The 24,461-nt window shown below is 36.8% G+C and overlaps 1 protein-coding gene across 1 annotated transcript in view; it reads right to left on the bottom strand.

The window, feature by feature from the left end:
- Positions 1 to 1,540: 1,540 nt before the first annotated feature.
- Positions 1,541 to 24,461, bottom strand: part of LOC121426112 (uncharacterized protein C10orf67, mitochondrial-like) — a 35,415-nt gene continuing 12,494 nt past the window's right edge. The window contains exons 8-16 of the mRNA XM_041622280.1: positions 22,967 to 23,032; positions 22,383 to 22,448; positions 20,981 to 21,088; positions 16,439 to 16,596; positions 15,477 to 15,564; positions 14,130 to 14,228; positions 12,799 to 12,907; positions 11,993 to 12,077; positions 1,541 to 3,149 (exon numbers count right to left, since the gene is read on the bottom strand). Of these exons, the coding sequence (XP_041478214.1) occupies positions 3,089 to 3,149; positions 11,993 to 12,077; positions 12,799 to 12,907; positions 14,130 to 14,228; positions 15,477 to 15,564; positions 16,439 to 16,596; positions 20,981 to 21,088; positions 22,383 to 22,448; positions 22,967 to 23,032 (840 nt within the window). The 3' untranslated portion in view covers positions 1,541 to 3,088. The remainder of the gene's footprint in view (positions 3,150 to 11,992; positions 12,078 to 12,798; positions 12,908 to 14,129; positions 14,229 to 15,476; positions 15,565 to 16,438; positions 16,597 to 20,980; positions 21,089 to 22,382; positions 22,449 to 22,966; positions 23,033 to 24,461) is intronic.

The following is a 24,461-nucleotide window of genomic DNA, read 5'->3' as shown; positions in this document are numbered from 1 at the left end:
TACGCATGACTGGTGATCCTTTCTTGTGCTGTCTGATATGAGTTATGACCCAAGGCAAGAATAGGTTCCAGTTGTGCGTAAAGTCGTTCGTAACTTTACGAACAGCTTTATGAAACACCCACCGGGTCACCCGATCAAATTGAAATATCTGTTTTTGTCTTTCAATCAAATCCTATTCCAAATCATGGAATGGGCTGAAACTTTCAAGATATGTTCTTTGTAACTTTTGGATATCTAATCACTAAATTTATAAGATAAGTGCTTGAATGCCCATTTTTTAAATTTAAAACAAGCATTGCCGAGAGGGGCGCTATATATCCAAGATTTGAATATTGAAATTTTCTCAGAGAAGTGCAGTTGGAAAAATATCTAACGGTCTCTACGCTTCAGTAAGACTGTCATATTAGATGATATTCGATTATCAATCACATTATTGACCCTTTACCAAAGCTATACACAGGCTTTAAACACTCAAGAAACACAACATTGACCAACTAAATTAAGATTTGTATGCCACTTTTTATTCATCTTTATAATTTGCATAGATCTTTGCTTGAATTAACAGCCAAAATATACTTTATAATGATGTTATACCTTTTACCTTCATTGCAAATAGTCTGTGTAGAATTTAACAAACTGCATAGTTTCATTCACATTTTATATTTGGTACAAGCAGTATTTTATGTGGATTGGTGAGTAGATCACAGTATGTAGCAATAGGTGGATTTGCATATTATGAGAATTTATAATGAATTTGATCACTAAAGTTTCCACACATAAGGCATCAATGATAAAATTAATTATAGATACAACATATAAATACCTGTTTTCATCAGTGTGAAATTGGACGGTTTTCATGAATACTTGAATATAAGGAAGTAATCTTATTTACAATATATACATTAGCCTATGTTCAAAAGTGACTACATAAAAAAAAACACATTTTATCCATTTGAACTAGACAAGTATTAAACTTTACATAATTAATTTCTAATCTGTCGCTTGATTGACTATGCTTCTTTAATGATGATAATGATAATAGCTGCTTTTCCCATAACGGCTCAATGCGCTTCACAGCACATTATGTCCCAGGTCATTGGATTCATTTCAATCCTGCATGAAAAGTGCACAATTCTTTCAGTTTTGAGTGCCTTCATGAAAATTCACTTTCGCAAAGGAAAAGTTATGAAAATTATTAGAAGTTTTCCATACGTTGAACTCGATTTCATGCAGAACTGGAGACCGTTTTTTTTTTCAGGGACAACATTTACCCAAGAAAGATACATGGTGTTCTTCTTTGCTGTGGAAACCTTCAGAAGTTATCCCAGGAATGTTATTAATAATAATAATAATAATCCGCTTTTATATAGCGCTTAATACACTGGAACGACGTATCTAAGCACTTTACAGATATATTATAACCCCGGTCATCGGATTCAATCAGTCATTCCCGCACACAACATGTGCACATCCTCCACTCCCTGGGGAGTATTCCAGTCAGTCGCCTGTGAGGCGCACACAGTACTGGACAAGCTACAATGACTTTCACATCCTACCGGGTACCCATTTAGCACCTACATAGGCACTGGAACGTCTTTATGAAATGAAAACAAAGATCATTTTCTACATGGAAGTGTACATATTTGAAATGAAGCCCCTTGCATACATGTAAATGAAAACATATACCTCGCTGCTATACTTGAACAGTGTATCAATATCACTACATACCAGGCTGAACAAAAAGGTCATACAGGGTACGGTAAATGACCCTACAAGTATGATCATAGGATGTGAAAGCCTATGTAGTATGCCTAGTATAATTGACTTTGTAAACTCTTGTTGGAATGCTCCCCAAGGAGTGGACAAAGTGCATACAATGTGTGTGGGCAAGCCAGGATCTAATTACCAGGGTAATAATGAGGACAAAATCGTTCCAGACAGCAACTAGCTGCTTCACACCCGATCCCTATGCAGGATATATTTCCTTTTTCTCATAAACAAAAATATTGTATTTTTTATAGGGTTTTTCTTGCAAGATACGATGTTGCTCATTTGTATTTAACTGATGACACATTTCATTAAAAAAAAGAATCCTCCTTCAATAAAATAATAAAGTGCGTGAAAGATTATTATTTGCTCTCATATATTCAACTTCAAGTAATTTAAATAATTGAAATATAGGGTACATTTGTAAAATGTATTCTAATAATGATTGCTAATGGGTAAATTTGTTCATTGTACAAGTCATGAGAAGCCATAAAAGAAATCACCAAAACAAACACCAATGCCGAACTGGAATAATTGTTCCCCATATTTCTAAGGATTAGTGATCGTGAACAGAAAATTTCACAGGATCATTATACACCAGCACTAATCCTTGGTTCAGCAGACAAAATTTAAAATCAGCATTCAACACAAACTGCCAGAAATGTAACATTTTCTGAGTCCAATCCGAACACCAGCCTTCCAAGTACATATTGTGACCGGTGTTTTGTTGCCACATCACAAACACTACACTTCAACACTACACTTCAACACCACACTTGAAATCAACCATTATCTGTGATATTCCAGAGAATGACTTCATGGCGAGTGCTTTATGAAAGGACTTGTTGATGTGTTATCTGACAAAATCTGTTTTACCAGACAGTTACCATAGTGACAGTCAGACTCTTGGCCAATCAAATCTTTGGAAAGATGTCGGATCTGATAACTTGTCAGATGTGAAAGTTAAATTTTTTCACAATGGCAGTGAAGGCACTTACGCAATGATATATATTGAATGTTTTCATTCTGTCTTATAGCTTTTGAGCTGCTTAAAGGCATTATTCTTCAAGGTTTGAAGGTTGTGGCTAATGTTGATGAAATTGCTCTACATCAACATTAGCAACAATACATATACACCCCCTTTTTAGAATTCGCAGGCCAGACTTGTACCGCGAAAAAGAACCCCTTTACCGGTCAGTTTGGGAACACGCATGCAGTCCTTCCGTGCGACCCCGGAGTGGGGGGGGGGGGGCGGGATTGAAAGCTTAATGTTAATGACAGATTCAATACTATTCTAGACAAAATGCTTCAATAGTACCGTTCAGGATGCCATCAGGAGTTCAGGGTTGCGGGACGGAGGTCTGCTGTCGTCGTTTATCCACCTGTGAGGGCGACAGAGCACAAAATAACATCAGTATTTTACCCTGAATGGAGCAAAACAGGTGTAGATCTGGTGCACACATCTAGATTATTTTGCAGGAATGGAGTAAGTGCAAGAAATTCAACAGCCATAAAGTCATGAGGAGATGTTATTTTCTTTACATAAAGAGTGAGTGCAGGAAAGCCAACATCCATACAATGTAAGGAGTGAAGAGATTTTATTTTCTTGCAAGGATGGGGTAAGTGCAGTACTGTCAACAGCCACATAATGTAAGGAGTGAAGAGAAATCATTTTATTGCAAGGATGGGGTAAGTGCAGTACAGTCAACAGCCACATAATGTAAGGTGTGAAGAGAAATCATTTTATTGCAAGGATGGGGTAAGTGCAGTACAGTCAACAGCCACATAATGTAAGGAGTGAAGAGAAATCATTTTCTTGCAAGGATGGGGTAAGTGCAGTACAGTCAACAGCCACATAATGTAAGGAGTGAAGAGACATCATTTTCTTGCAAAGATGGGGTAAGTGCAGTACAGTCAACAGCCACATAATGTAAGGTGTAACAGGGTTTCCTTTTCTTGCCAAGATAAGGTGATAGCAGAAAAGTAAACCCAGCCAAGCCTCACAATAGAGGGAGTGAAACGATTCCATTTTCTTGCAATGATGAGAGCAGTGAAGTCAACAGCCAATCAATGTAGGACATAAAGATATAAAATTTTCTTGTATGGAGGGAGTGAGCGCAGGAACAACAAAATGTAAGACATACATGTAAATATGAAGAGATTACATTTCCTTGTATGGAAGGAGTGAGCACAAGAAAGTCAACAGCTATACAATGTTAGCAGTAAAGAAAATTTATTTTCTTTAATTGAAGGAATGAGTGCAGGAAGTCAAAAGCCATACAATGTAAATCATGAATATAGGTTGAATTTTCTTGTATGTAGGGAGTGAATGCAGGAAAGTCAATAGCCATGCAATGTACATGTACGTAGTGAATAGAGTCTATTTTCTTGTGAGGGTGAAATTGAGTGCAAGGGGCCGTTCCATAAAGCTGTTTGTAAGTTAAGAGTGACTTAAGTACGACTGGTGATCCTTTCGTGTGGTAAATGTTGTTCACCGTTATATGTTCATTGGTGATTATTTAGCGTGTAAGGAAGGTTCACAAGTCGCTCTTTAAGTCACTCTTAACTTACAAACAGCTTTATGAAACACCCATCAAGGGGAAAGGTTTCACACAGATGTAAGTATGACTTAAGTCGCCCTTAAATGCCGACGCGTACATGATATGCAACGCGCAATCTTATTGATCAATATGCAGTAGTGCACATCCTCTTCGCATGATCTGACCATTGCGGTCATGCCTTTTATACCACGCGCAAATAGACATTTAGTGCGACTTTAAGTCATACTTAAGTCTTTGTGAAACACCCCCGTGGAAAGTTGATAGTCAAACAATGTAATAATGCAAAAAGTGAAGATTTCCTTGAAAAGAAACAATCTGAGAAAAAATGAGGTGTATGATACAAAGTACTCAGTACTATACACATATACCACATTTGAATAAGAAAATATACATAAGCAAACCAATGCAAACAGGAAAGCACTAGTTGATTAAATATAAGTGCACAAAAACCAAAGCATGACATTCAAACTGTGCTGATAATATACATGGACATATGATAGGTCCTAAGTGAGGATAGTTAATGTACAATGTACATGTTACAAAAGATCATGAAATGTCATGGAAAGAGTCCTGGGGCCTCTTGCATAAACCCTGACCGAAGTTTATTTTCTGGTTGAGATCATAACATTCTGGTTGGAAGCTCCTATAACCAGATTTTTTAATATTGCATAAATATTCAACCGAATCATTTGATAAGCTGTTCATAAGTTATAAGCCATTATAGGTACACTTTCTTGTGCTGAAGTCAGAATTTATTGCATCAAATTCTCAATAATTTACATTTCACCTTATTAGGTTAAAGTTCTTATTGTGAACAACCATTTGAATTAGAGAAATGCCACTCCCTGACTGAAAGGTCCTCTCAATGGTAGCACAAGAAGGGTCATAGGTCATGGGAACAGATATGCATGAATTAGGACAAGCTGACATATGTAATGGTAGAGTGAATTATGAAGTATACACGTATTACCATAAAGTACAGAAAATCAAAAGGAAATATACAAATGCCCTTACTTATGATAAAATTATTAGTACTTGGAATAGTTTTGAATGACAACTCAGTTGCTCAATTAATCATAGCATTATACAAACTCTGTGAGGGAAACATACATGTAGGGCTGTTTGACGCAGCATTTTGCTATCAGCCAATCAGAAGCAAGGATTTCAGTAGCTTAAAACATCACCACTTAAATCACTGATAAGGTGCAACATGAAACATTCCCCATGGTCGTACTACACAAAGTGCAGCGACTGAACATACCACAGATTGTAATGATTGATTGTGCATTGTAATCAATACAATCAATTGTAAAAATCTTTATTTGTGATCAGCTTTATGTTCCCAAACCACAGGTTATGATACCAAGGGATAGAAAGATCAATACAAACAGGTTTATCACAATTGCACAGTAAATTGATTTTTCAGAAACTGTTTTTTTTTTAAATGTAGTAGGGTGTTAAAATCATTCCCTATACAGTATATGGGAAATATTCATATTTTCTAATTTACATCAAATGTCATGGAAAATGTATTATTGTTACTGCTACACAAAGAATACAAAAAATGTAACTTTCATCTAGTGATCTCATGCCATTTTCCAATCTGGGAAATGTATAAAAAAAGGCAAAAATGCGTAAACAGTGTATTTGTTTATTCTCCTTTACCATATTAAGAAAATCTAAAAAAAATTACATAAAGCTTCAGTATGTTTTTTGTTTAATGCATTGCAAATGGATTATAGATGATATTATCTTTGCATGAATTTCCTTCTTTTTTCTGCAACGATTTTTAATGAAAGATCAAAGAATACCTTCAGATATCAGTGGTCAATAACCATGGATTGATGTAATCTTTCATGTAGGTAGTGACTGTGTTAGGATACATGTCAATAGAGCTGAAAGAGTGCATGCAAGGAGAGTCATAGGGCAAGAGTAAGGATGAGTATAAGGTGAGAGGTTAAAGGTTATGCTTAAAGGTCAAAAGTCAAGGTTAAAGGCCATGGATTGACATAGTCTTTCATATAGGTGGTGAAAGGGTAAGGATTCATTCAATAGAGCTATAAAAAGGGTGCATGCAAGGAGAGTTATAGGGCAAGAGTAAGGATGAGTATAAGGTGAGAGGTTAAAGGTTATGCTTAAAGGTCAAAAGTCAAGGTTAAAGGCCATGGATTGACATAGTCTTTCATATAGGTGGTGAAAGGGTAAGGATTCATTCAATAGAGCTATAAAAAGGGTGCATGCAAGGAGAGTTATAGGGCAAGAGTAAGGATGAGTATAAGGTGAGAGGTTAAAGGTTATGCTTAAAGGTCAAAAGTCAAGGTTAAAGGCCATGGATTGACATAGTCTTTCATATAGGTGTTGAAAGGGGAAGGATTCATTCAATAGAGGTATAAAAAGGGTACGTGCAAGGAGAGTTATAGGGCAAGAGTAAGGATGAGTATAAGGTGAGAGGTTAAAGGTTATGCTTAAAGGTCAAAAGTCAAGGTTAAAGGCCATGGATTGACATAGTCTTTCATATAGGTGGTGAAAGGGTAAGGATTCATTCAATAGAGCTATAAAAAGGGTGCATGCAAGGAGAGTTATAGGGCAAGAGTAAGGATGAGTATAAGGTGAGAGGTTAAAGGTTATGCTTTAAAGGTCAAAAGTCAAGGTTAAAGGCCATGGATTGACATAGTCTTTCATATAGGTGGTGAAAGGGTAAGGATTCATTCAATAGAGCTATAAAAAGGGTGCATGCAAGGAGAGTTATAGGGCAAGAGTAAGGATGAGTATAAGGTGAGAGGTTAAAGGTTATGCTTAAAGGTCAAAAGTCAAGGTTAAAGGCCATGGATTGACATAGTCTTTCATATAGGTGGTGAAAGGGTAAGGATTCATTCAATAGAGCTATAAAAAGGGTGCATGCAAGGAGAGTTATAGGGCAAGAGTAAGGATGAGTATAAGGTGAGAGGTTAAAGGTTATGCTTTAAAGGTCAAAAGTCAAGGTTAAAGGCCATGGATTGACATAGTCTTTCATATAGGTGGTGAAAGGGGAAGGATTCATTCAATAGAGCTATAAAAAGGGTGCATGCAAGGAGAGATATAGGGCAAGAGTAAGGATGAGTATAAGGTGAGAGGTTAAAGGTTATGCTTTAAAGGTCAAAAGTCAAGGTTAAAGGCCATGGATTGACATAGTCTTTCATATAGGTGGTGAAAGGGGAAGGATTCATTCAATAGAGCTATAAAAAGGGTGCATGCAAGGAAAGTTATAGGGCAAGAGTAAGGATGAGTATAAGGTGAGAGGTTAAAGGTTATTCTTAAAGGTCAAAAGTCAAGGTTAAAGGCCATGGATTGACATAGTCTTTCATATAGGTGGTGAAAGGATAAGGATTCATTCAATAGAGCTATAAAAAGGGTGCATGCAAGGAGAGTTATAGGGCAAGAGTAAGGATGAGTATAAGGTGAGAGGTTAAAGGTTATGCTTTAAAGGTCAAAAGTCAAGGTTAAAGGCCATGGATTGACATAGTCTTTCATATAGGTGGTGAAAGGGGAAGGATTCATTCAATAGAGCTATAAAAAGGGTGCATGCAAGGAGAGTTATAGTGCAAGAGTAAGGATGAGTATAAGGTGAGAGGTTAAAGGTTATGCTTAAAGGTCAAAAGTCAAGGTTAAAGGCCACGGATTGACATAGTCTTTCATATAGGTGTTGAAAGGGTAAGGATTCATTCAATAGAGGTATAAAAAGGGTACGTGCAAGGAGAGTTATAGGGCAAGAGTAAGGATGAGTATAAGGTGAGAGGTTAAAGGTTATGCTTAAAGGTCAAAAGTCAAGGTTAAAGGCCATGGATTGACATAGTCTTTCATATAGGTGGTGAAAGGGTAAGGATTCATTCAATAGAGCTATAAAAAGGGTGCATGCAAGGAGAGTTATAGGGCAAGAGTAAGGATGAGTATAAGGTGAGAGGTTAAAGGTTATGCTTAAAGGTCAAAAGTCAAGGTTAAAGGCCATGGATTGACATAGTCTTTCATATAGGTGGTGAAAGGGTAAGGATTCATTCAATAGAGCTATAAAAAGGGTGCGTGCAAGGAGAGTTATAGGGCAAGAGTAAGGATGAGTATAAGGTGAGAGGTTAAAGGTTAGGCTTTAAAGGTCAAAAGTCAAGGTTAAAAGGCCATGGATTGACATAGTCTTTCATATAGGTGGTGAAAGGGTAAGGATTCATTCAATAGAGCTATAAAAAGGGTGCATGCAAGGAGAGTTATAGGGCAAGAGTAAGGATGAGTATAAGGTGAGAGGTTAAAGGTTATGCTTAAAGGTCAAAAGTCAAGGTTAAAGGCCATGGATTGACATAGTCTTTCATATAGGTGGTGAAAGGGTAAGGATTCATTCAATAGAGCTATAAAAAGGGTGCATGCAAGGAGAGTTATAGGGCAAGAGTAAGGATGAGTATAAGGTGAGAGGTTAAAGGTTATGCTTTAAAGGTCAAAAGTCAAGGTTAAAGGCCATGGATTGACATAGTCTTTCATATAGGTGGTGAAAGGGTAAGGATTCATTCAATAGAGCTATAAAAAGGGTGCATGCAAGGAGAGTTATAGGGCAAGAGTAAGGATGAGTATAAGGTGAGAGGTTAAAGGTTATGCTTTAAAGGTCAAAAGTCAAGGTTAAAGGCCATGGATTGACATAGTCTTTCATATAGGTGGTGAAAGGGGAAGGATTCATTCAATAGAGCTATAAAAAGGGTGCATGCAAGGAAAGTTATAGGGCAAGAGTAAGGATGAGTATAAGGTGAGAGGTTAAAGGTTATTCTTAAAGGTCAAAAGTCAAGGTTAAAGGCCATGGATTGACATAGTCTTTCATATAGGTGGTGAAAGGATAAGGATTCATTCAATAGAGCTATAAAAAGGGTGCATGCAAGGAGAGTTATAGGGCAAGAGTAAGGATGAGTATAAGGTGAGAGGTTAAAGGTTATGCTTTAAAGGTCAAAAGTCAAGGTTAAAGGCCATGGATTGACATAGTCTTTCATATAGGTGGTGAAAGGGGAAGGATTCATTCAATAGAGCTATAAAAAGGGTGCATGCAAGGAGAGTTATAGTGCAAGAGTAAGGATGATTATAAGGTGAGAGGTTAAAGGTTATGCTTAAAGGTCAAAAGTCAAGGTTAAAGGCCACGGATTGACATAGTCTTTCATATAGGTGTTGAAAGGGTAAGGATTCATTCAATAGAGGTATAAAAAGGGTACGTGCAAGGAGAGTTATAGGGCAAGAGTAAGGATGAGTATAAGGTGAGAGGTTAAAGGTTATGCTTAAAGGTCAAAAGTCAAGGTTAAAGGCCATGGATTGACATAGTCTTTCATATAGGTGGTGAAAGGGTAAGGATTCATTCAATAGAGCTATAAAAAGGGTGCATGCAAGGAGAGTTATAGGGCAAGAGTAAGGATGAGTATAAGGTGAGAGGTTAAAGGTTATGCTTTAAAGGTCAAAAGTCAAGGTTAAAAGGCCATGGATTGACATAGTCTTTCATATAGGTGGTGAAAGGGTAAGGATTCATTCAATAGAGCTATAAAAAGGGTGCATGCAAGGAGAGTTATAGGGCAAGAGTAAGGATGAGTATGAGGTGAGAGGTTAAAGGTTATGCTTAAAGGTCAAAAGTCAAGGTTAAAGGCCATGGATTGACATAGTCTTTCATATAGGTGGTGAAAGGGTAAGGATTCATTCAATAGAGCTATAAAAAGGGTGCATGCAAGGAGAGTTATAGGGCAAGAGTAAGGATGAGTATAAGGTGAGAGGTTAAAGGTTATGCTTTAAAGGTCAAAAGTCAAGGTTAAAGGCCATGGATTGACATAGTCTTTCATATAGGTGGTGAAAGGGGAAGGATTCATTCAATAGAGCTATAAAAAGGGTGCATGCAAGGAAAGTTATAGGGCAAGAGTAAGGATGAGTATAAGGTGAGAGGTTAAAGGTTATTCTTAAAGGTCAAAAGTCAAGGTTAAAGGCCATGGATTGACATAGTCTTTCATATAGGTGGTGAAAGGATAAGGATTCATTCAATAGAGCTATAAAAAGGGTGCATGCAAGGAGAGTTATAGGGCAAGAGTAAGGATGAGTATAAGGTGAGAGGTTAAAGGTTATGCTTTAAAGGTCAAAAGTCAAGGTTAAAGGCCATGGATTGACATAGTCTTTCATATAGGTGGTGAAAGGGGAAGGATTCATTCAATAGAGCTATAAAAAGGGTGCATGCAAGGAGAGTTATAGGGCAAGAGTAAGGATGAGTATAAGGTGAGAGGTTAAAGGTTATGCTTAAAGGTCAAAAGTCAAGGTTAAAGGCCATGGATTGACATAGTCTTTCATATAGGTGTTGAAAGGGTAAGGATTCATTCAATAGAGGTATAAAAAGGGTACGTGCAAGGAGAGTTATAGGGCAAGAGTAAGGATGAGTATAAGGTGAGAGGTTAAAGGTTATGAATAAAGGTCAAAAGTCAAGGTTAAAGGCCATGGATTGACATAGTCTTTCATATAGGTGTTGAAAGGGTAAGGATTCATTCAATAGAGCTATAAAAAGGGTGCGTGCAAGGAGAGTTATAGGGCAAGAGTAAGGATGAGTATAAGGTGAGAGGTTAAAGGTTATGCTTTAAAGGTCAAAAGTCAAGGTTAAAGGCCATGGATTGACATAGTCTTTCATATAGGTGGTGAAAGGGTAAGGATTCATGTCAATAGAGCTATAAAAAGGGTGCATGCAAGGAGAGTTATAGGGCAAGAGTTACAATGAATTTAAGTTCAGAAGTTAAATCAAAGTCATGTTAAAGGTCAAGGTTAAAGGTTATGGGTTGAAAGGTTGCATTCAAGGTGAATTACAGGGCAAGAATTTAAGGTCAGTGATTATAGGTCAAGCATTATGGGAGAAGAGTCAATGTTAATTAAAATTGGGGATAGGGAAGGTGATACTTGTGTTAGAATTTATCCTTAACAGTTGAGTATATTCTTTTTGTGTCATTTTAGGAGTTCATTCTTAGTAATTAAAATAAAAAGTAAAATCTTAACACCAATAGAAAGAGGACCTAACATTCATACAACGACAACAACTACTACTACTGCTACTACTACTACTTCTACTACTACTACTATTACTACTACTACTACTACTACTACTACTACTACTACTACTACTACTACTACTACTACTTCTACTACTACTACTATTACTACTACTACTACTACTACTACTACTACTACTACTACTACTACTACTACTACTTCTACTACTACTACTTCTACTACTACTTCTACTACTACTACTATTACTACTTCTACTACTACTACTACTACTACTACTACTACTACTACTACTACTACTACTACTACTACTACTACTTCTACTACTACTACTATTACTACTACTACTATTACTACTACTACTACTACTACTACTACTACTACTACTACTTCTACTACTACTACTTCTACTACTACTTCTACTACTACTACTATTACTACTACTACTACTACTACTACTACTACTACTACTACTACTACTACTACTACTACTACTACTACTACTACTACTACTACTATTACTACTACTGTGCGGTTAGTAGACACTAATTTCCGCTGCTAGTCAACACAAGACATCATGAGGGTGCTGGGGTGCATGGGGAGGGGGAGGGTGTGCACACTGTCTGTCATTATCTCACCTGGGTGGGGGAGGGGTAGGTAGGGGCAAGAAGTTTCCGTCCGTGAAGTTTTCATAATCATCATCAGGTTCGACAATCTGACCCTCTGTTGACAAAACAGAATAGCAAAATCAAATGTGATTTGAATTGATTTGAAATCATTTGCAACTGCATAAATTTGTCTTCATAGGATTACATAATTTACGAACACAAACTAAAACAAACAGAATAAAAGATCAACCCCCCCAAAAAAATACACAAAAAAATAAAGAGAAATGAAAAAAAAAAGAATAAAAATAAGTGAATATACTGAATGAAAATAAATAAATTAAAACAAATGTCAAATTCAAACAGAATAAAACAAGAGTGTTGCTAAGGCGAGCGCATAATACGCCTGCATGGAAAATGGAGTTACTGGTCAAGCAAGAAGAGTGGAAGGTGTCCAATCCACCTTTGACCTTCTGACCTCAAAATCAATAGTATCATACACACCAAATTATATGAGCCTAGATTAAGTTCAACTAAAGTTATCGCATTAACGAGGACTTCAGAAGGGTAAGATGAAAACATGTCAGTGTGACCTTGACCGTTTGACATCAAAATCTATAGGATTTCTGGGTTCCATGCTGGTATCATACACGCCAAAATATATGAGCCTAGGTTGAGTAAAACTAAAGTTATCGCGTTAACCAGGAAAAATTAATGGACGAACAGACACCGAGCGTGATACCACAGTACGTGCGTATTAAAATAATTAAATTGATAAGAATATTAAATTTCAAAAATACAAAAAATTTGCCCACAAACAGACATAGAAAGAAACTTACCGTTGACCGAGAATAGGTCTATGCCCCGCCCTGGTGGAGGGGATACCGTGTATGCAGACATCACTTCCATTTTTCTATCCCTGGTGGGGTTTATTTGACCAATTCCAGGCTGAAAGAAATCAAAAGGGGGGAGGGGGTTAGGAACTAAACATCACCTTGTTCATGTTGAATAAGACATTTTCCTTTACATCAAACACTAATTTATAGAAATTAAGAGTTCACAATATAGTTTTGATTTTCTGACAAACTGAGTTTTCAAGTTCCACATGTCTTGAAATCATAATCTCAGGTACAACAGAGTTATAATTCTAAACCAACCAATACATGATTATTTTTTACCTAATCAATCAGATGAAAGTTGGTGAAGTGTTTTATCCAACTGCATGCAAATTTCACAATAAATTTTCAAAGACAAGTGATTGGTAACGACAGAGCAGGGAAACATTTTATGAAGGAATTAATCACTGAAAAATTGTCATTTTGATGTAATCTATGATTATGATTGGCCAAGAAGTACTGTTACCATGGTAACTGACAATGAATGACAACTTGCACGTGATGAAAATATTTTTGAAACAGGGTATTGACTGTACACATTTGATGGGTTCCATGACAGTTGCTCCAGCCACAACTGCTCTGTTATAAATCTCATACACTTATCAAATAACGAACACTAGATTAAAGAGAAATACCAGTAGTTGCAGTAAACACTGATTACATGAGAAAGTCTGTAAAACAAGGCTTAATTGTCAGTATATCATTGAGGATCTAGATCTGGTACAGTTACATAAACTGAACTTTGTGAAATCTTGAAATCTATGCTGAAAAATATTCACACTGAAGATTACCAACATAGATAAGCGCACGTGGGACAGTGTATAATAATTGCTTTGAATGTCGTGCCCGACGCTTGAACCGAATCCTGTGCTTATTTGCTGATTTCTCAGCAATTACACAATTTCTTCCAGAATCCTTTGGCACATATGTTTTATTTATACAAACAGACACTTTGGTGGTCATTTAATTGGATTCTAAACGAACTCATTTTGATATCGTTACCACAACTGGCATTTACCTTTAAAGACTACACCCTACCCTAGACCTTACCCTTAACCCAACACAAAACCCTATTGCAACCCTTAACCCTAACCCTACATCTTAGACAACCAAAGTTCGGAGCAACTGTCGCAGCCGGAGCAAATATCAAGTCACTATTTGATGAAATCGACTGGATCACTCTAAGATTTTCAAAATCCCCACAGACTTTGTACAGAACATGATTAACCCAATCCATGAAAGCAACAGTGTCATTGGAATTTGAGATCACATACCAGAGGTGGGTGTGGTCCCTTGGGCTTGGTGTTGGGAGAAGGCTGGGGAGCCTGGGGCTGGATGGTCGCACTCCTAGCCACGCTGCCTGGGGCATCATTCTAGATAGTAGAAAAACAGATAACATGAAATATACAGGAACATGTTGTTGATAAAAAGTATGTTGGGTAATTTATGATTATTTGTAAGTCTATTGTGCAGTACCCTTGCTTATGACTCAAATGGAGTTAACTATATATGGGAGAAGGCAGGAAATCTAGGTACCTCTTTCATTAAGGAGACTTAAAAAAATGAAGACAGAACTACCTTGGGGCCGATTCATAAAACTGTTCTTAAGTTAAGAGCGACTTCAAGAATGACTGGTGATCCTTTTTTATGTGCTAAACTATCGCCTATGAATATACCATACATGTATACCACAAGAAAGGATCACCAGTCGTTCTTAAAGTTGCTCTTAACTTACTAACAGCTTTATGAAACACCCACCTGGCCCCATAAACAAATTTAAATAAATAATTGAAAAAAAATCATGAAATATTGTAACATGACAGCAAATAATTGCAATGTTGCAGGCTAGTCTGCAGGCACAGACCCTGATTGGGACTTTGATCAACAAGTGGGTCTTCATATAAGACTAGCCAAAGTGAGAAGAGGCCTTCTGTATGCAAATCATCGCCAGGACATGAGGCTGCATATCGAGACCACTTTCCTCAAGTGAAAGGGTTCGCCCAGCAAACTAGTTGCAATCTGTGCTTTCCCCAGATGGGACTTCTGGTAGAAACATTGCCGACTTTCTGCTTTAGGTTAAACGGGAATGAAACCTTTGGAACAACTGGGCTTGTGTGGAAAGAGAAAAATCAAAGAATAAGATCTAAGAAAGTTTGAGAAAAATCTGACAATGAGAAATTTATCAGCATTTATGTATCGTGATCACTGGCAATGCGACACAGATGTGTGATGGCACCTGTGAAACCTACCCCAGAAAGAATACAAAATCTACTAATAGATGTGATAAAAGAGGCAGTTTAAGTGAAATATATACAAAAGTAATGGGAAAGTTGTTCACATGTGACATCACAAATCTTTGTCGCATTGCCAATAGAAGGATCTTCACTACAATAATGATCTACACTTCAAATGCTCATAAATTTCTTATTCTTTATTCAACTTTTTTCAAACTTTCGTTGATCTGATTATTTGATTTGTCTGTTTTCACACAAGCTATCTTGTTCCAAAGGTTTCATTTTTCCTTCAAAACTTCTCTCGTCACAGGCTACCCATGTATCGCTGCCCAGATGGTGGATTCGACTGGTAGGTAAAATAAACGACACAAGAATAGTGATACTTACAGCGTACATGACAGTGGCATGGTGGAGAGTAGCTGCTTGCTTCTGTAATGTTTGCCTGAGGTAACTCTCATCCTTCAGCGCATACATACTGTAACCAAACAACATAAGAAATAGACTGTATAAATAAAATGTGTACTATATCATTTCACTTCCGCTTGATCTATCCCCTCACATAAATTTCCTTGTCAGTAATTTCATTTGTTTTTTTAATATGTTTTTATTAAACACAGTAATCTTTCTTAAAATTACCCTTCTATAAATCCACACAAAGAATTTTCAAATCTTTCATGGATGAACTTCAATACATCCCGTATTAAAAAAATTACATTATCAATGTTTTCTTTTAACCAAAATATATTCTCTCACATTTAATTTAATGTACTTCCACATCACATTTATGTTCGTTCTCTCCCCCTCTCCTGCTTCCTCTATGTCTCCCAGAGATTGAACTGATACAAGCCTGCTAGCATGCAAGCTAATTACACTTTGTAGCTGGCCTGCGTGATGCGTCAAACTTTTACTTTAGTGTCGCATTTGATAATGTGAACTAATGAATAATTTGATAAAGTAACTTCTGGTGGGTAAGCGGCTTAAGCCTTTTCTTAAATAGCTTGTCTCAGAGAGGCCAATCATAATTGCGAGAAAATTCTATTATATATATATTTTTTATCCTTTTTTCAAGCCTAAAAATCCTATTTCCTTTAAAATTTTTTGAAAAATAACATGATGAAAATCAACATTCTTACAAGTTAAAAAATCCTATTTCTAGAGGAAAATCCTATTTAGTGTCATTTTCTTCTAAAAAAATCCCACTAAATAGGATAAAATCATACTATCTGGCAGCTCTGTTGTCTGGCTAGTTGGAAAAAACAGACGAAAAGCAACCCTGCTCCCATATGTGACTGGACTGGTCTCTTTTTTTCATGTCTTTCTTACCTTGACCATCTCTCACTTTTACTTACCTTCTTTGTAACACACTGAATTTCTTCTCCCAAAGTTTGGTGCTCTTCGCCAGGTCCTTCTTGAGTCTTGCGATCTCCGCCCTCAGATGTTTCTCAAGACGGTACAATTTGGAGATTTCTTCTCCTGACTCGGCGGCCTTCGCACTCGTTTCTTGCTCCTAAAATGGAATTAAAGACATCAATAAATGGACAAATACATTAAGAAACAAACAAGTGACAAATGGACAAGGAGAAATTGAAAATTAGAAAAGTAGAAAGGAAACAAAAAAAAGACATACTAAATTTATATCTGGGAGCGTTCCATTGCCACCTGCAATCGGACGAGTCATCAGATTTGACAATTTACCTTGGTTTTAATTGAATAAGCATGGTTACTATGGTTACTGTCAGATACAACAGAATTTGTCAGATAAATACGTTGACATATCCTTTCATGAAATTCTCTCTTATGATAATTACATATTGCCTTATTCTAGTTTGTTTTATATGCTTCCTGTATTTCACTTAATTTGTTTTTTATTTTTATTGTATTTGAGTTTTTATGCAAATGTGAAACTGTGAAACTTTGATAAGCATGATATGACTATGAAAATTTTCCTTTTTTAGTATAACATAACTTTTGCAAGTTATTCATCAGTAATCATACCCTATGATACCAGCGCTCATGGCAGTAAACTTAACCATTGCACTAAGCTATTTTGTGCAACTTGAACAAAAAAATGCAGTTTTGAAGCACAGAAAATAATATATCAGAGCATGACAACCACTTTATGCACAAATCAGTAGAATTATGATATCATTCGATCTGAAACATTACGAAAATGTCCCGTTTGATTCTCGACCTCACTTCGGACTGCAAACTGCGGTTTTATACCCCGATTCGCGTTTGGAAACTTTTCCAACCCCGATAAACCCATCTTGGCCAGGTAATCCCCTTGTCTCGATTTCACCACCACGGGCCAGCTAAATGAGCGTTGAGCCAAGGACGAAATGATAAACAACGCTGTGCTATTACATAAGACTTGTCTGCCTGTAGAAGGATCTTCGGAATGAAATTATTGTATTCGATATTAAACACGTTTTCAAAGGCATATTACATTCAGACATCCAATGCTAGTCCATTTTCAATTTCGAACGAAGAAAATCGACCTTGAAATAAGGAAAGTAAGCGAATAAAAATTACGGTATGCTTAGCATGCAAGGACCGCGATGCATGCATAGTTTCTGTCCGTCCAGCAAGAAAATGGGTTCACTCGCGCAATGATACAGTCTTAACGTTCGAAAAATAGTAGTAATGGCATACCAACATACAAAGTATAATAATCATGCTGCTGATATGCACAAAAATATGAAATCATTATTTTTTTTACCCCAAAGTCTTATTCATAATTTAAATACAAACTATGCCTGTAACTATTTTTATAATCGCAGACGTATTATTGCACCATACGTGGTTCTCCGGTAAACTGCCCATGTGCGCTGCATCCATTCCACCGTTTGTTTTGGGTCGTTTTAGTTTCCACCATTAAATGTCTGACTTAGGTATGTTGTGCTAATTTTTTTGTAAGTCAAAATGTTCAAAATTTGTCATTTTGCTAATATGAGGTGATTAAAATTAGTGCCCTGTCCTTTTTGTCGGGAGAAAGAGAGAGAGAGAAATAGAGATGGGGTGGAATTTCCACCCCATCTCTATTTCCCTCTATATATCTTTAACAAGGGCGCCGGAAGCGAGGGGGGGGCAGGGGGGCACTTGCCCCCCCCCCCAATAAATTTTTTGGGGGGGCAAAACGAGATTTTGCCCCCCCCCCCATGTGCCCCCCTGAAAGTAGAAAAATGATAAATTATTAAATAATTAAAGGACAAAAGTATACGATGAAGGCACTTTTATGCCCAAAAATTGTCATTTCTATTGTCAAAAATGAACAATTTTGCCCCTGACGGGGCAATTACATTATCATAGTAAGCCTGGCGTCTTTTGACGAACAGTTCCTCTGTGAAACATACCTTTGAAAAGCCCCTTTTCCATCTTATTACAGTGTGATAACGTTTAACCTTTTAATGAATACATTTCAGACTAAAACCGAATGGCAAGCTAATTTTCTTTAATATCTAAACCTACAAATTATGAAAAAGATGGATATCTTCTGAGATAAATGATTTGATTTTATATATTTCGATCCAAAAAAGTGAAAAAAAATCAAGCACGTTTTGAAATAAAAAGATGGCTGTGTATTTATGCAAAGCGCAAGCGATTTTATTATTTTTATAACATGTCCTGAAAGTTTTCTTTTTTCCCAATTATTCACCTCCCTTCCATCATTCAACTTTCTTCCCGGTCCTATCTTTCTTCTTATTTTTCGCCTCACCTTCCGCCGCTTCGCCCCTTGATCTACCTATGATGACCCCTCCCACGGCAGGAATTTTGTATAAAAATGGAGTATAAGTCTCGTTAATAGAGTGTTTAAAAACAAATTTGGGGGATAAAGCATAGTTAAAGTTCATTGTGAAGGATTAATCATAACTCATGAAAACTATTCTTTATACTGAGTACGCAAACAATGAAAATATTCTCAGTATATTCCAAGTAAATTTGGAATAAAGGGAAAGTGAATTGGATTAACAAAGGTATGATTTTACTGGGTATGGAACATTCTCGTCTAACCGTCTATGCACTAAATTCAGAGGCGATTTTCTTTTTTCATCATTTTTATTAGTTATGAAATTGACAATGGCCATCGATGTCATCAATGTCATCACTCTTTGGCTGGTATATAGGGCTAGATGAGAGTTGGAGAATAGTTGGGCCGGTATGCCTTTTCTTTTCCTAACCAAGTTCTTAACAAAAACTATCTGTTTATATATATTTCGAAATTCGAGGATATAATTTCGATTTGAAATTATGTATTTTTTCCATAATAAAAGAGCACAAATAGTAGGGGGACATTTGATATTATGTACCCCTTTCCTAAATGGTAGGGGGACGCATCCCCCCTGTCCCCCTGGGATTTCCGCCCATGGTGATGGGGGAGCTTTTGCATTTTCTAGAATAAAATTGAAAGATTTCGTGCACACTTTGGGTGAATTTTGCCCTCTCGATCGGTGGCCCCCGGATGCATACGGTCATGTTTGTCATCTTAAAGTCTTTAAAAGGCCTATATTACATTGGTTTAAAACAATAGAGTTTGCAATAAGGCTCGTAATTTGCTGGAACTGCGACCCTGATCATGAAGAAACACCAGTCTGGGTCAGAAGGGAGGAAACAGGATCAAAAAGAACCCCAAGACTGTTTAATTCTCAAGAAATTTATTTTTGAATGCTCTTAGAAACGCAACTTTTACACTCAATTTTTACACCCTCAACCACACCCTCTCCCGCTCGATCGCTTCCGTATCTCACGCTTTCAAAAATATTGTGCCCCCTTCGGGATTTTGCCCCCCCCCCCAAAAAAAAAATAAAAAAAAATGAAAGTGTTCCGGCACGCCTTGGTGGAAACAAATCTGAAAGAAAACATGAAACCAAGAAAGGTATTTCAGAGGGAGGTTTACCGTATACACAGGCTATAGGCCTACAAAATAAGAACAATAATGGGAGATAAAGAAGATCACCTGCTAATAACGCATGTGAATTAGAAAACGTTCTGAATAGATATGAATAGAACATTGAAATGCTATCCAAACATTGTGATTCATAATGCTGGTCTTTGTATTTTAATGTTCTATGTATAGGCCTACACCTCAGCTTTGAGAAAAGGACATTCATAGGCCTTACTACAGATATGATTGGCAAATGCACGTTCTTTAGAGGTGTAGATCAAAAGGGGGTGGATGAAGAAAATAAGTCTAGAAAGAAAAGAATTAGACAGCCAGACAGAGAGAAAGAAGGAAAGAAAGGAAGGAAGAAAATAAGTCTAGAAAGAAAAGAACTAGACAGCCAGACAGAGAGAAAGAAGGAAAGAAAGGAAGGAAGAAAGAAAGAAAGAAAGGAAGGAAGATAGAGAGAGAGAAAGAAAGAAAGAAAAAAGAAAGGAAGGAAGGGAGAGAGAGAAAGAAAGAAAGAAAGAAGGAAGGAAAGAAAGAAAGAAAAAACTTTCTATCAACGCGTGTATACATCCATGGCCATGCGCTCGCCGGAACTACACACATTGCAATCCATCGTGTGTGGCCCCCTGCTGTGACCATAGATGCTGGGGTGAATTATCTTCGCGGACCGAGGTCAAGAAACAGGTGTTTCTATACTTAAATTTAATCTCTTGAGGGCAATAGGATTTGTATTACTGGGAGAAGATATTTGTTGATAAGGAAAAATGGGGTATACAGCCCTCAAACGAGAGATTTTCGTCATGAGCTGTTGATTGAACGATATTGTTGATAATGTCACTGCCGAATTACATGTAGATTTTCTTTGTGAATTCACATTCAATGGTTGTATCATGGGGTGGGGGGGGGGGGGTCATCAAACAAATAAAATGACCCAATCTGGGCTCTATCCTCCATAAAATCAATGCCGAACTTGAAATTAAAATGAAAGAAGCATAAAACATACATTTTTCTGTATTTCCCTTGCTTGTTTCTCTTTCTCTGCGAGAAGTCTGAGTCTTTCTTCCTCTGCCTTCTGAGCCTCTGCTGCGTGTTGCTTAGCAAGATTCAACATCTGAAAAATAAAGATAAACAAGAATCAAGGCGTTGCAAAAAAAAAAATGAAATTGAGCATTACCAATGATCTACCAAAACTGAATTACAAACATAATAGATTTTGTTAAAATATCTTCCTTTTAAATCAACTGTAATATAAGTTTTTTCCCTTTCCCAATTTTTATTGTTAACATGTATTTTTACAGCAATTATGGAGTCTTATGGACCCTCTGCAAAACAATGTTATGGAATCAAGGCTGAGTAGGGCAATCGTTCTGACTTTTTACTGATTTTTTCTTTGTAGTTGTAAAAAACATACTGGAACGACTGCGGGTACACCACTGGGGAGCTTGCCAGTTTGGAAGGGGATGTAATGTTGTATCAACTCAATCCGGAGTTACTCCTGAGTAACTGCACTTCGCGTGAAAATGGCATTAGCCAAATTTCTTGAGACTACAGGATACATATATCTGTCCGACCTAGGAAAATTTTCACTTACAAGAGGCAAATAAAACATTAAGCATATTTCAGTCCCAAAAATGGCTTTAACTATTGCATTTATTTGACTTATGGAAAGTCAACTCATGCATATTCACCTAATAGCTAACACTTATTGCATTTAGTCACAGATACAAATCACCTTTCATAAAAAACATAGAATCTAATCCATAAAATACTGGGAGTGTACTGCATATTGATGACAGGCTTGTAATTTTGACAAAATGAAGATAGGTAAGAATTAAGAAATTCTATCGTAAATCATTCCCTGATGACCAAAGGTTTGGTTTGAAATATACGGTTTGGTCTAGCTCCTCAAATTTTTACAGTTTTTTAATTCAAAATTGCATTCTATCTGATTAAAATAGACTAGTCAAGAAATAAACTTGGTATCAGATTTGCATTGAAATATCATCGATTGGTGACCATCCTGGGGAATGACTATCAAATAAAGTTGAGTTGATTGATTCAACACAAAATATACATGGAATCACAAATTGCATTCAATCAGGGGGGGGTTCACAAAAATCAAAGTTGACATAGAGTTGCACTTCATTTCGCTGTATTAAAGGCATCATTGCACAAATCATGCAGGGGACACGCTTCTGCTAACTAATCAATAAGATTACACATGTGCACATCAGCATTAAAGCATTCAAGTCAATGTTGGGAAACACCCCCTGAACAAAATGGTCAAGATTTAATCTTGGTTTCTGATTTGAAATAAGCAATGAACTATCATAGACTGGTGACCTATTCTAAGGAATGACCACCAAATAAAGCTGAAGTAGGAATTTCAAACAAAATACACTTACATCATCCCTTGACTTCTTCATTTTTTCCTGCATATCCTTTTCCATGTTAAGTCTCTGCTTCTCGGCCTGAAAATAGTAATAAAAAACAATCAAATATCTTTGAATTATCGCCCAGTAGACAGTACCATTTACAATAAATTTTTATAACTTCAACTGCTAAGTAATGAAATTTTCATATATTTACTTGTCAAGTACCAACTATATAAATTCATTTGAGGAAAAAACAAGATCCAGAATAACACAACAAACGTGTCAACAATGGCAACATAAAGTATGAAAAAGATAACCCTTTCTTGAGATTTTAGCTTGTAAGATAAAAGTATTTTTATCTGATATTTAAACATGCTATTTTAAAATGAAAAAAATCTAGCATTACCATAAAATGTTGCTAGATTTTCTTCAAATAAAAATTTATTTCTTTAAAAAGAATCAACAAATAAAAAAATGATGGTCACTGCGCTTTTTGCAATATGTTTAGATGACACCTATTCACAATATTGAATCTTAAAGGCTTTCAGACAAGCTTTAGCGTGTATAACTATGAGAGGAAAAACTGCAATATTGACGGATGTGAATTCACAAACCTGTCTTTTTAAAGATGAAATTTCTTGCATCGCTGTTGCTTTCGAGTCCTCTAATTCCTTCAGTAACTGTGGTAATAAAACAAAATGAATAGTTTTATCATATTCATTCCATAATTACCTTTTAATCCTAACAGGGAATACAGATGAAATGATACATGCCTTATAAACAGATGGACAGCCAGCAGGCCAGAGCATTAATTTTCTCAGATACTATATTCATCCAAATTGTGCTGCACTTGACCCAGGTGTAATAATATGCAGAAACATGCTGCATATTACTCTTACATTTTTACAGTCAGCTTTGCTAAAATCAAATCTGTTGAGAATGAAGAAAGAGCTTTGACCCCCCCAAATAAAAATCAACTTATGACAGGTTAAAAACAAAAGATTTCTTTGCCTCGTTGGCTTGCTAGACTGTGTCCAATCTACTAATATACGCACAGAAACTACCCAATCCCAGACATTATGAGGGCCTCCCCTTCAACACGTTCATCATTCGCCCAAAGAAGCCAATCGATAAGTGGCAAAATGTCCCAAATTGATAACTGGCAAAATGTCGCAACAATGAGTTGTACTTCTAGCTTTTCAATGAAAATTTTTGCGTTAAAAACACATTACGAAAATATCCTGTTTGATTCCCGACCTCACTTCGGACTGCAAACTGCGGTCGGATACCCCGTTTTGCGTTTGGAAACTCAAAAACATTTCCAACCCCGATAAACCCATCTTGGCCAGGTAATCCCCTTGTCTCAATTTCACCACCACGGGCCAGCCAAACGAGCGTTGAGCCAAGGACGAAATGATAAACAACAGCTGTGCTATTACGTAAGACTTGTCTGCCTGTAGAAGGATCTTCGGAATGAAATTATTGTATTCGATATTAATCACGTTTTCAAAGGCATATTACATTCAGACATCCAATACTAGTCCATTTTCAATTTCGAACGAAGAAAATCGACCTCGAAATAAGGAAAGTATGCGGAATAAAAATTACGGTATGCTTAGCATGCAAGGACCGCGATGCATCCCATCTAGTTTCTGTCCGTACAGCAAGAAAATATGGGATGCATGCCGTTCACTCGCGCAACGATACAGTCTTAACGAAAGAAAGGAAGGAAGGAAGGAAGAGAGAGAGAAAGAAAGAAAAAGAAAGAAAGGAAAAAGTTTCTATCAACGCGTGTATACATGGAACTCCATGCACTCACCAGAACACACATTGCAATCCATCGTGTGTGGCCCCCTGCTGTGACCGTTGATGCTGGGGTGTATTATCTTCGGACCGAGGTCAAGAAACAGGTGTTTCTATACTTAAATTTCATGCTTGAGGGCAATAGGATTTGTAGTACTGGGAGAAGAGATTTGATAAGGAAAAATGGGGTATACTGCTCTTAAACGCAAGATTTTCGTCATGAATGTAACAAGGAGAATGTTCACTTATGCGATTATGTAATATATGCCGAGTTTGACTCATTCAAGGTTGACTGCATCATCATTA

The sequence above is a fragment of the Lytechinus variegatus genome, chromosome 13 (genome assembly GCF_018143015.1).
Source record: "Lytechinus variegatus isolate NC3 chromosome 13, Lvar_3.0, whole genome shotgun sequence".
Classification (NCBI taxonomy): Eukaryota; Metazoa; Echinodermata; class Echinoidea; order Temnopleuroida; family Toxopneustidae; genus Lytechinus; species Lytechinus variegatus.
Note: the sequence above shows the minus strand (reverse complement) of the source record. Positions and strands in the feature narration are given on the sequence as shown.